Source organism: Mustelus asterias, chromosome 1 (assembly GCF_964213995.1).
Source record: "Mustelus asterias chromosome 1, sMusAst1.hap1.1, whole genome shotgun sequence".
Lineage (NCBI taxonomy): Eukaryota > Metazoa > Chordata > Chondrichthyes > Carcharhiniformes > Triakidae > Mustelus > Mustelus asterias.
The window spans coordinates 61,678,235-61,690,301 of record NC_135801.1 but is presented as its reverse complement, the minus strand read 5'-3'; the positions used below and the strand labels follow the sequence as shown (position 1 = coordinate 61,690,301).

The 12,067-nt window shown below is 41.8% G+C and overlaps 2 protein-coding genes across 9 annotated transcripts in view; one reads left to right on the top strand and one right to left on the bottom strand.

Annotated features, from left to right (window-relative positions):
• zbtb49 (zinc finger and BTB domain containing 49) overlaps positions 1-11,216 on the bottom strand; it is a 33,894-nt gene extending 22,678 nt beyond the window's left edge. For 2 of the 7 annotated variants that reach the window (XM_078213145.1, XM_078213192.1), the window contains exons 1-3: positions 10,898-11,030; positions 6,714-6,883; positions 4,158-5,341 (exon numbers count right to left, since the gene is read on the bottom strand). In XM_078213145.1, coding sequence (XP_078069271.1) covers positions 4,158-5,341; positions 6,714-6,871 — 1,342 coding nt within the window. In that variant the 5' untranslated portion in view covers positions 6,872-6,883; positions 10,898-11,030. Of the gene's footprint in view, positions 1-4,157; positions 5,342-6,713; positions 6,884-8,018; positions 8,229-10,744; positions 10,870-10,897 lie in introns of those variants that run through there. The other 5 variants (XM_078213200.1, XM_078213154.1, XM_078213163.1 and 2 more) reach the window with 5 other exon arrangements.
• The window catches only part of lyar (Ly1 antibody reactive homolog (mouse)), a 355,306-nt gene that overhangs the window by 325,919 nt on the left and 17,320 nt on the right, over positions 1-12,067 (top strand). Inside the window, exon 2 of one of the 2 annotated variants that reach the window (XM_078213214.1) lies at positions 11,302-11,358. The gene's annotated coding sequence lies outside the window, so the exon portion shown is untranslated. Of the gene's footprint in view, positions 1-10,955; positions 11,268-11,301; positions 11,359-12,067 lie in introns of those variants that run through there. The other variant, XM_078213223.1, reaches the window with a different exon arrangement.

Genomic DNA, 12,067 nt, shown 5'->3' with positions numbered 1-12,067 from the left:
CTACTCTGGATTATTACAAAACAATAACATACTTTCAAACAAAAAAAATCTACTTTTGTGAGCAGCTCTGAGGGCCTATAAAACCTCAGTGAGAAGGGGAGAATATACTTCCGATACTTTACTAATGATTTTTAATTTTAATGTTGAATTGCTGTAAATGTCAACCAGAAATACGTTTCCAGAAGTAAATCTGTTCTTATTTAATCACAATTGTGCTTATGAAACATAGGCCAACATCTTGACCCTAAACAAGGCCATTTGCTCTCATCCTTCCACAAATATCTCTCCTTTTGTCTTTACTTTTTAATGGCATATCTGACACTGCAGTATCCCCACAGCGCTGACTAGCATCTTAGATTATGATCTCAAATCTGGTGTAGGTTTGAACCCACTAATTGCTAATCTAGAGGTGAAAGTGATACCAAGTTGACGTACAATGTGGTATTTGAATATGGGACTTTGCGTGGCTTCTTCCTAAAGTGAGCACCATAGCACTGGAGCAAGGGGCTAGCTGTTCTACAATGAGCCAATTTAAATGTTCCCCACTTACATATCTTTATTTGAATGTAGTGTATTTGAGATAATGTATGGAAGATAATAGCAGTGCATTGAAAGCTCTGCTTTCTATTTCTTGGCCTTTTAACTAGATAAATTTTAAATATTCCATTGAGTGACAGATCCCCATGTCAAAAACTTGATTTATTCCCTTTGGCTAACAAGAAATGAAGATTAGCCTGCTCACCATCATCCTGGACTATATTCATGCCTTCTGGTCCTGCTGAAGTTGACAAGCCCCCGCCCCAAGCCAAAACCCGGGACCAGAAAATTCTGTTGCCGGCCAATGGCTTGCTGCATCAGCCACGGGAAACTCACCCCATGGGAGGGTGTTGGAAAATCTCTTTCCCCCAACCGTTGTCTGGTGATACAATCCACCATTATAGAGTCAGACAGAAACAGATTAATGTGGATTGGAAATTGTCAGAGTAAAACAATACATGCAAAATTGTTCAGTATCTGGTCCCTATGTTTACTGCAACCCTGACACCATGCTCCTGACAAGACGTAGAGCATATATTCAACTAAAGGCAAGTCATAAAGACTTGGCAGAGGTGGGGAACAATTCTCTCCCCTCATCATTAAATGCAATAAATATTAATGTAAATTATCCAAGTTGTCCACAAGACTATGGACCAAATCTCCCAGTCTCCAGATTTGTGACCGAAGATGTGCATTAGGACCCTGTGGAAGTCCTGACACGCAGACCTATATAGGAATTGCCCGGGAAGTTTAAACCCCTGATGGCTTGTTCCCTTGGATCATCTGTGAATGTCTCCAACTCTGAGTTACTCTCATCTACTTACTGGAATACTCAGGAAATATTAGACAGATTAAAACCTGGTCTAACACCTGGGTAAGTCCACAAGTGACCCCCAAATCACCCCCCTGAACTCCGCAACTCACCCCAGTGAACTCCCCACCTAAATACTTCCCCCACCCCTACCGAACTACTCCTGACTCTCCCCACTCCGTCCATTACCTAACCAGACCTGATTGGACTATCCTTCCCCACCTCTGAACACCCAACTACCCCCTTCCCACCTGACTAACCCTGACCACCCCACCAGACCTGTCTATCCTCAACCACAGTATCCCTCCCAACCACCCGACTACGTCCCCAAACTGAACTAACCACTCCTGACCAGTTTACTATCTTACCCACCTACCACCACACTTATCTATCCAGCTGTCCACTGTCACCCAGCCACCACTTTACCCACCTAACTATTCACTCACTCACCCATATGAGAGGCATGGACAGAGTGGATAGTCAGAAGCTTTTTCCCAGGGTGGAAGAGTCAATTACTAGGGGGCATAGGTTTAAGGTGTGAGGGGCAAGGTTTAAAAGAGATGTACGAGGCAGATTTTTTACACAGAGAGTGGTGGGTGCCTGGAACTCGTTGCCGGGGGAGGTAGTGGAAGTGGATACAGTAGTGACTTTTAAGGGGCGTCTTGACAAGTACATGAATGAGATGGGAATAGAGGGATATGGTCCCCGGAAGCGTAGGGGGTTTTAGTTAAGGCGGGCAGCATGGTCGGTGCAGGCTTGGAAGTCCGAAGGGCCTGTTCCTGTGCTGTAATTTTCTTCGTTCTTTGTTCATTCACTAATATTCAAATTGGACATTTAAACTCATCATATGGCAGCTAGCGCAGTAGAAAAGGGGCATATACGGTCTTCCCCAAACTTTACTCCACTCTGATGGAGTTCTTTGGGATTCTAAGCTGTGTAATGTTCTGTCAGCTGGGTTTGGATGGTCCCAGAAGAACTGCACAGCAGGGTTCTGTCGGGGGAATTTCTGAATGCAACAGCTATCTGACTATCATTGCAATTGCTCAGAAGATTCAGGCCTGTAGATCATCATGCAAAATGTACCACATATAAATAATGTACTCTTTGTCAGGAAGCATCTTTGGAGAGAGAAATTGGATGGGATTTTATGGCCTCACTCAAGAAAGACCAGAAAATCCCGCCCGAGGCCAACAGACATTTCTGTTGTCCGTCCCTCGCCCGCTCTGATTGCATGGCAGGCGGGGTGGTAGAATTTCGGTGATAGAGTTAACATTTCAGGGTGGCAACCTTTTATCAGAATAGGATATTTGACTTAAAACGATAACTCTGTCTCTCTGCACAGATGCTATCTAACCTACGGAATATTTCTCGCATTTTCTGTTTTTATTTCAGATTTCCAGAATTCATAATATTTCGCTTTTGTAACAATACCTTATAAATGGGTTGTCATCTTATAATTTATGAGTTTCGTGTCCTCATAGCACAGCTCCTTTCCTCCTTATTCAAATTCACATTCGCGCAGAATTCCCCACTTCACTAGCTGAACCAGTCCTAGAGTTGGCGATCAATGTCTAACACTGATCAGGCAGTCACAGCCATTGCATGTGCAGAAGAGAACATGCACTAGTGGCAAAGTAAAAGGAGTGGCAGGGGTGGCACAGTGGTTAACACTGCTGCCTCACAATGCCAGGGACCTGGGTTCAATTCCAGCCTCAGGTGACTGTGTGGAGTTTGCAAGTCCTCCCCGTGTCTGCGTGGGTTTCCTCCGGGTGCTCCGGTTTCCTCCCACACTCCAAAGGTGTGTGCTGCACTGTAGGGATTCTATGATTCTAAACAGTGTACAGTGAGGAACAATGAACAGGGAATGGTTGGGTACATTACGGAGCACAGTCCAGTGGTGAATAAACTGATGAGTGAGACATAAAAAAAACACAAGACTAATTTTGTTGAATTGAGTTAAAGAGCAGAGCTGAACCTGGGGGAACATGGAAGGGGAAAACAGAAAAAGTAATGTGAGTAAATGACCTGGACCCCAGTTGTGCCACGCAGATATTTCCAATTAAAGCCTCTGATGGAAAGCATCAGTTTTGCTACCAGCACCGGTCTCTCTCACAGCAGGATATTCTGATGATGTGAATCACAGGAATATCTTGGAGTGGCTCTATTGTAAATAGCAGGGACAAGATTTCAAAATGGCCCGAGGTCTCCTCTGGAGCTGCCTGAATCAAACAAAAAAGCTATGGGCTAGGATTGTTATCCTGACTAGTGTGTTAACTTTGAATTACAGAATCCTACACTGCAGAAGGAGGCCATTCGGCCCATCAAGCCTGCACTGATGACAATCCCACCCAGGCCCTATCCCCGTAATCCCACATATTTATCCTGCTAATCCCCCTGACACTAAGGGGCAATTTTAGCATGGCCAATCAACCTAACCCGCACATATTTGGACTGTGGGAGGAAACTGGAGCACCCGGAGGAACTCCACACATTCACAGGGAGAGCGTGCAAACTCCACACAGACAGTGACCCGAGGTCGGAATTGAACCCGGGTTCCTGGCGCTGTGAAGCAGCAGAGCTAACCACTGTGCCGCCTAGCAGTTTTCACACAGCCAGATACAACTTTGTCTATGCTCTCCAAAGTTTGGGAAATGTAGAGAGCAGTGACTCTCTGTTCATTATAAATCCCCTCCCCCACCGCTTCTTCAGCTTTGAAAGTGCACAACACAAAGTCTACCATGATGTGCTGTAATTCATTGTTTCAAATCTGAGATAAAATCTAAAATTGTGTGTTTCCAACCTACTGTACCTGTATGGGAACGTCTGTGTAGCTCTAGATTGCTCGGGTGCTTGAAGGTTTTCCCACATAGTTCACAACAATATTGCTTCTGTGACTGACAAAGTTGGGACTGAACATTTGCATTATTTAAAGACTGGTCAAGAATTTCCTCGGTGTCTCCGGCAGCCCCGTGGTCAACCGGTACCAGATCACTGCCTCTCAAAGGTGAGTCAGTGAGTTTCATTTGTTCCGGATCTTTCTCCCCAGCACAATCGCCTTGTCTCACATTCTCTTTGGGCAGCTTGCTTGAACTGAGTTCATTTATTTTCTCCGTTTCGGTTGTTTCATTCACTTTCGGCAGCACAGAAGGTGACTCAAGCAGTTTCTTAGGCCACAGGTAATCGTACTTCTTCAGAGGGATCTTCTTTTTCACATGAGGCAATTGTCTAATTGGTTGGGGTTCCATGTTCCCTGCATTCTGACCAAAGGACCACCTTTCCTCTGAATGCATAGGCATGCCTGATGAGGAGGGCTCTTGACTAGCATTGCTGCATTCAGAATGCTCAAGGGAAGATACATCCTTCGCGGTTACTGCCGCACTTAAACCATCATCGAGTTCTGCCCTTCTTTGCTCCCCTTGATTATTGCTGAAAAAAGGAGACAGATTTTGCTTGAATATTTCTTTACCATAACAGTTGTATAATTTAGACGGCGGCTGAGTATTTTGTCTCATTGGATAATCTGAAGAATTCCTGTCTGGAAGTCCAGTTGTTTGGCTCTGTAAGGTGGCTGATATTTCAGCTTGGGAAATATCTGGCAGTGGTCTAAATAACAGGCCCAGCTCCTGTGCTTTGTGAATATGATTCTGCATCCCAAATGAGCAGTCATGGTTTATCTCAGCACCATCGTTATTTTCTAGCATGTCCTCTGTGTCAGTTGTCAGGGCCCCATGCAGTGAAATGGCGCTGGGAGCTGACAAGTTGTTGGTATCACTTATGACATTTGCTGAAGCCTTTAGGAAAGTATAACACAGACTGAGCACATTTGGTACTTGCAAACACTGAGCAATGTCCAACACAGCCTGGACATTTTCATGGCTAAGATCGAGATGTGAAGTATACATAAAATCCAGAATCTGGCCAATGCCACCAACGTTCTTGATATCCAAATGGAAGACATCACGGCTCTGACCTGAAGAATTCTGAAATAAGGTCCTGAAAGATTATAGATGTAACACACAATTACTTCAAGCCTAAAAGACAAAGAGGCAGCACTTTACTACTTAAATGCTTTTATTAAAAAGAAGCTAAAGAATGAGATCCTAAGTTGCCGTAGCATTTGAGGAGGAAGTGGTATAGTGGTATTGTCACTGGACTAGTAATCCAGAGACCCAGAGCAAGATCTGGGGCAGATGGTGAAATTTGAATTCAATAAAAAAACCTGGAATTAAAAGTCTAATGATGACCATGAAACCTGTTGTCGATTGTTGTAAAAACCCATCTGGTTCACTAATGCCCTTGAGGGAAAGAAATCTGTCGTCCTTAGCCAGTCTGGCCTACAAGTGGCTCCAGACCCACAGCAATGTGGTTGACTCTTAAATGCCCTCAGAGGGCAGTTAGGGATGGGCAATAATTGCTGGCCCAGCCAGTGGCACTCACATCCCATAAATGAATATAGAAAAAGAATTGCTGCAAAAGCAAAAATGTGAAATTTGATGTTTTTAGTTCACTCCATAAACGTTATTGTTGCAAAGCAATTTAAAGATGCCATAATGGCATAGCTTTCAGCAAAAAATGTTTCTGTCAACCATTAGTTCTACCTGGCTGATTAAACATATGGCTGACAATACTCTCTTCCCTAAATGTTTTTGGAGATGATTTACCACAATTTTAAAACAGTGCAATGTTCAGGGTAACAATCCATTCAATGACTGGCAGACCCAGTGTGAATGGCTCTGATGTCACCAGGAATGGATCTCTGAAGGTCAAAGTTCAATGTGTGGACAATGATCTGATTGGTGTTATTGACTGATGGATCACTGGCATCTAAGATCCATGTTGAATTTAAGGAACATGAGAAGGTTCGTGCAAAAGAAGACAAACAATTTATAGATTATTTAAACACGCACAATCTTGTCGAAAACTGGCAACATGAGAAATGTATGGTATGCTAAACATAACTTGCAACAAACAAACATGGGAAGCCTCCTATATGTCTAAGTACTACAGAGTGCTGTAAATCCAGACAAAGTTAGGCGGATTCTGTCATATTGTAATGTGAATTATAATGAAAACAAAGTAGGAAAGCTTTGAACATGTCAGGCATGCTAAAATTAAACAGATTTTTTCCACAATCTATTTATGTCTCATGGTCAGCTGGAAGTTTGCGATTGGGAACTGTACAATGGGGAAGTTTTCATAGGGACCCAGTGTGACACTTGGAGGAAGTGTTGCTACATGTAAGACTTTGAATATATCATATGCACAAGGCTACTTGATAATGGTGTACATGAAGCAAAGGCTGGTTGAAAACAGACTACTTTTAGGGCACGGTTTAAAATAAATATTACAAATAGTTCATACCCACCTAAAATACTGGCTGAATGCAGCCAACACATTCTTATGGGCCTTAAAGCAGACACCCTTCACCACCAGCATGCAGTCACACAGGAAGCCTTGGATTCGTTGTTCATGGAGCTGCTGTAAAAGATGGCAGCTGTGGTTTCCTAGCGTTTCAGCTGCCATTCTTTAGTTATCCTAGGACGAAAAAACAAATTCCTACTTAACAAGGTATTTATTAGAAATGCGCAGGAGGGGATGTGGTTTTATTCATATGGCAGGATGAATCAAACACAGTTCACACAGAAAACCACTCAGCTTACAAACTGCACAAGAGATTTTGCAACTTTTTGACAAACTGAAAGCAAAATGACTTGCCAATATTATTTACACAAATTGCATCCTCTATGTTAAAATGCAACTCTGTGTGCATGGTTCAAAAGAAACCTTAAGTGATATGTTTGTTTGCAGCAGTTGTTTATGCTGTGCTTTCATCCTTGTGGTGGATAGGAAACAGTGGTTGGGTCATTCTAGTGCATTAAATGCACTTTGCAAATGTACGTTGTTGTACTAAGTTCAAAGACACAATTTCCTCCCTAATAACTGAATGATTTTATCTGTAAAAGTGACCATTGAGACTGCCAGCATGCGCTATTACTAAATGGGGCTGAAGATGATGAAAAGGCAAACTGGAAGAAAACCCTGCTACCTCCAATATTTCTAAATCAAAATCTAGCCCAGACTGTGTCAATACAAATTGGTCATTTTCTTATAGAAAATTAATTATGTTTTCCTGCCGAGAAACCTGGTAGATTCTGAGCTTTAAGACAACAGTTTTAATTTAGATTAATAAATGGCATCTTACTTCCATCTTAGTCAGCTTGGGTTTAAAGTCAACTAAATGTGGACCTATTTAAATAGGGAAAATAAATCACTTTTGGTCAATGATTTGTTGCCTATTTTACTAAATGCATTTGTTCCAAGTTTTCAATTATCTCTTTGACAACATACACTGTACTCAATATCTCTTCAACGATTTAAAGATTCATCCATAATATTTTTTCAAAAAGCTTTCCAGAACTGTACAATAAAACTAGCCATACATAATGGGCATGGATAAATATATTTTCCCTTTATTGCAGAGCATCCTTTATATTCCTGAACAAATATATATTTGCATGTGATAGCTCAAAACTCTTTTTGATCTTCCAAAGTTTATGCAGAGTAACTAATTTAATTGCGTCTGCAGTTTGGATGCCAAATATACAAACAGAATTAGCTGCAAGGGTAATATAAACCATTCTGATAGCCAGGAAAGGGAAACCGAACTTACCTTTTTACTTCCCAATTGGTGGTCCTGAATTACTTGTTTTGCTCATTTTACATTTTCCCAATCAGCAATTCACAACCTCTGTAGTTCATTGCAGAGAACAATTGATTAGACATTGATGATAAAATCAGAGGCTGCTAGTCAGTCAACAGGAAAGCAGACACCACACAAGCACAATGGGACTTGAAACTCCAAAGATGCTTTTCTATGTTCCTGCACAGACAGATTTTTGGTCTCTCAAGGAGTCACAGACATTTGGGGAGCAGGTGGGAAAGTGGACTTGAAGTTAAAGTTTAGCTATGATCAGACTGAATGGCGCAGGCTCAAGAGGCAGCATGTTCCACTCTTCTCCTATTTCTTATGTTTTTAGGTAAAAGTCTGCAACTAGTCCATAACATACTGGTGCAATGTGGAAACTTTGTGACTAACAGCACTATAATTTGTTGTAAGATTTCTTTCCTCAGCTATCCAATTTTATTGAAAATTAAACAAATAAAGCAATGTCCCCCATTTTATAGTTTTCACTGAAAATAGCAAACATCTCTGCGATCTCCTGCAGCTTTGGAAAGAAACTAAAACTTTCAAAAGTCGGCTGTTTGAAAAACAAGATGTTTGAGGCAAGATGTCACAGGAAGGGAAAGATGGAAAATGTTGCATGGGGAATGCGGTACCCTACAGTTGAATGTTAGACAGGATTAGGAGGCGTACCACCGGAGATGTTTCAAGGCATAACTGAAGAGGCTGGTTTTAAGGAGACTTTGGAGGTTGTGAAGAAATGTCACAAAGTTGGAAGGTTTAGGAAGGGAAAGTTCCTGCGCACTGAGGCATGTTGAAAGCCGGCCATCAATGGTGGAAAGGGGATAGAACACATAGCAGACCATAGCTGGGACAACAAAATGAATGAGAAGAGATGCAGGAAGGATTTTCTAGGATGATTTTAAAGACAATGTCCCAGGTGAAAAGGGAGTCAATAAAGGTTGGTAAGTACTTGGGCAGTAGACATGTGGAACTTTATGAAGAATAGTAGCTAGGCAGTAGTTTTCAGGACAAGTTGGAATTTATGAAGGGGTTCGGCTCAGGAAGATGATGAAAAAAGTGTTGAAAAAGTCAAAATAGTAAAGATGTGAATATTTTGTTTTCAGTGGCAATTCATATAAAGAAGGGATGATAATGATATTTGAGGAGAAGGTAGGCAGTTATGCTTACGTAGTGAATACGAGGTTTCGTATCTCATCTCAGGAAAAAGTGGAACACTGAAATTGTGGGTAAATCAAGCAGAGAAAATATATTAAGAACTTACTCGAACACTACTATCTGACAAAGAATATTAATGACAAGCTCTGACAATTGTTGACATAATTCTATATTCCTCATTATGGAGAAAGTACCAAAGTTATTCAGTATTTAAATATAGTGCCAGATATTTAACATGTGGCTCTATTAAGTTTTCCAACATTGTTGAGTATTATTCATGTTATACATCATTTTTTAAAGTAATATTGAAATTAAACTAAATGTAAAAGTATAGTTTTTTTCTAATTTTAAGATTACATTCCACATATCTCTAATTGCTTGAGAACTTTGTCAGAGGTAAGGCAGCGATGCTGCTGCTGAATTTGGAAAGGAATTTGGTAAGGAATGCCATATTCTTGAAGACTCCAAATTAAAATTTACAATGAAAGAAAAAAAACACAAATTATTTTCAAAATAATAAGTGTGTGTGGCGATCAGATCTTGAAATTCATCTTAGATAGGCAAGGTTAAAGCTTTCTCCCTACTGTTAAGGTGCTAAGTAAGAGGAATTTCAGAAATATCCCAAAGAGTTTACTAAGAAATCTGGTGTGGGAAATGGAAGTGTCACACTGGTGGAGGTGGTTGGTTTTGGCAGCCTGCCCCTTTCCCACAGCTTCGACCACACTGTGGCTCTGGAGAAAGAACATGCAGTGTCTGTCAGTTATGACAGACCTGTGATAGGCCATTCAGAACTCTAACCTTTACTTGTCTCAGTACTATTCCCTTCAGCCTTGCAGTATCACCTCTCTTGTCATTTAATCACACCTGCCTTCCATCTTATTACGGACCTTCCTTTCTGTTCTTTTACCAACTCTTTCACTTTCTTAAAACTTCAAACATTTCTAACTTTTCTCAGTTCTAATGAAAGGGCATCAATGTGAAACGTTTACTCTGTTTGGCTCTCTATAGTTGCTGCCTGACCTGCTGAGTATTTCCAGCATTTCTTTCTCTTCTAGGACATTCTTTACCTTCCTGACTTGCTAAAACTTCTGGTGAATGGATTAGAATAATCTGTAATCACATTTTATTATTGGTGTTGAAAGATTGAATAGGTCCAAGCTTGTTAGTAAGAAATGGTATGTGAAGCAATGCGGTAGAAGGGACTGATGTAGATAGGCATAAGGTGACAAAACCATGTCAGTCACTTGTGTCTGAACAGGCAGCCTGTTTGGTAAAGTCCAATTCTTAACAATAAAAAATAAATCCTTCAAGTCACAGTATTCTTATTTAAGGTCAACAGCAAAATCTACACATTCTGACTCAATATGTGAAACACTTGAAATTTAGGATAGATACCACAAAGTGGATGATGGTAGCTAAAACTGAAATATTAAACCAAGCAGGGTTGGCCATCATCGTGCCTTCAACATTAAGTTTTCAATAAAACTGTATTCAATGTTGTCCACTTTTCATTCTGCAACAGAAAGGAGTCTCACCCTCAATCATACTCCATCCTTTCTCCCTAGAATCACTGCCAAAGCCCGAGGAGAGGTTTTCCCCCATTCAGTTTCCAGGACAACAGGAGCGGCTCAAGGGGACTCGGGGCCTAAGTGGAGCCGCGGGGGGGGGGGGAGGAAGAAGAGGCAAACCTGTGGGGTGGGAGACAACAAATGAAACTCAGCCGATGCGGCGGCGGCGCCTCCGAGAGAGCTTTTCCTGGGTCGCTAGGTCACGGGCTGAAGGCGCTGCCTCCTCGCTCCTTTAAACAGGGACATCTTTGCGGTTTAGGAGCGGGGCGCTAAACAGTCCGCAGCAAATCGCATCGAAAGAATTGGAACGCTCCCCGGACCGGGCCACGTTCCATTACCTAATTGTTCACCGAGCCCTCGCTCTCTGCTCTGCCTTGACAGTGAGCGACAACAACAACAAAAAAAGGCCGGGCACCCCGGAACCTGAGCACCGGGGAGCAGGAGAAACGGGAAGGAACAGAACGTTGCACCTTGTTCCGGTACCGCACGTGTGAGTTGGGGGCGAAGCGGCTGTGAGGTGATAGATCAGCGTGGATGCTGTGGAAGTGCTGGCCGGTGCCCTTGGAACTGTAACTCATTCGGTTAGAGAATGTCGCCTACTTCTGTCATCTTCATTACAGGAGTTGTCTGCTTCCTGTTGCTTTGCTCTAAATTAAACAAGATTTTTTTTTTAGGTCACTTACTTCCCACCCCATATGCTCGGTTCAACTTGCCTAAAATTGCTTTGGGGGGAGTTCCAGTCTCTCTAAATCAATCATTTTATTTATAATTGTAATTTCTGAAGAAATCCGCAATTGTACAGCAAGCTTGGAACACTCGAGTGCTTTACAGCCGATGAAATACTCTTTTTTGAAGCGTTGTCAGTGTTGTAATGCAGCTAATGGGTGTAGAACATTATAAACAATTCCCAGTGATAACTCTCCTCTTCAGAATACTGTAGTACCTTTGGGATCTTTGAGGCATGACTTTAGTTTAACATTTCGCCTGAAAAATGGCACTTCTGATGGCTCCCTCCTCATTGGAGTAAGTATCTATTGGAGTAAGTGTGTTCGGCTCTCCGAGCAGGACCTTGAGCCTACAGCCTGATGTAGCATTATTTTAAATACTAATTTTATGCTCCTATTCCTGCATTTGATGCAACTCCTCATCTTTGTTGTCTCTCATTTCTTAACACCCCTAAATGCACTTCAAGTTAGTTTCTGACAGTTCTATTCTCATCTTCTGTCCCTCACATTGATTGTCACTAACTTTTTTTAACTTCCGCACCCGTGTTGTCACTACCTGATGTTA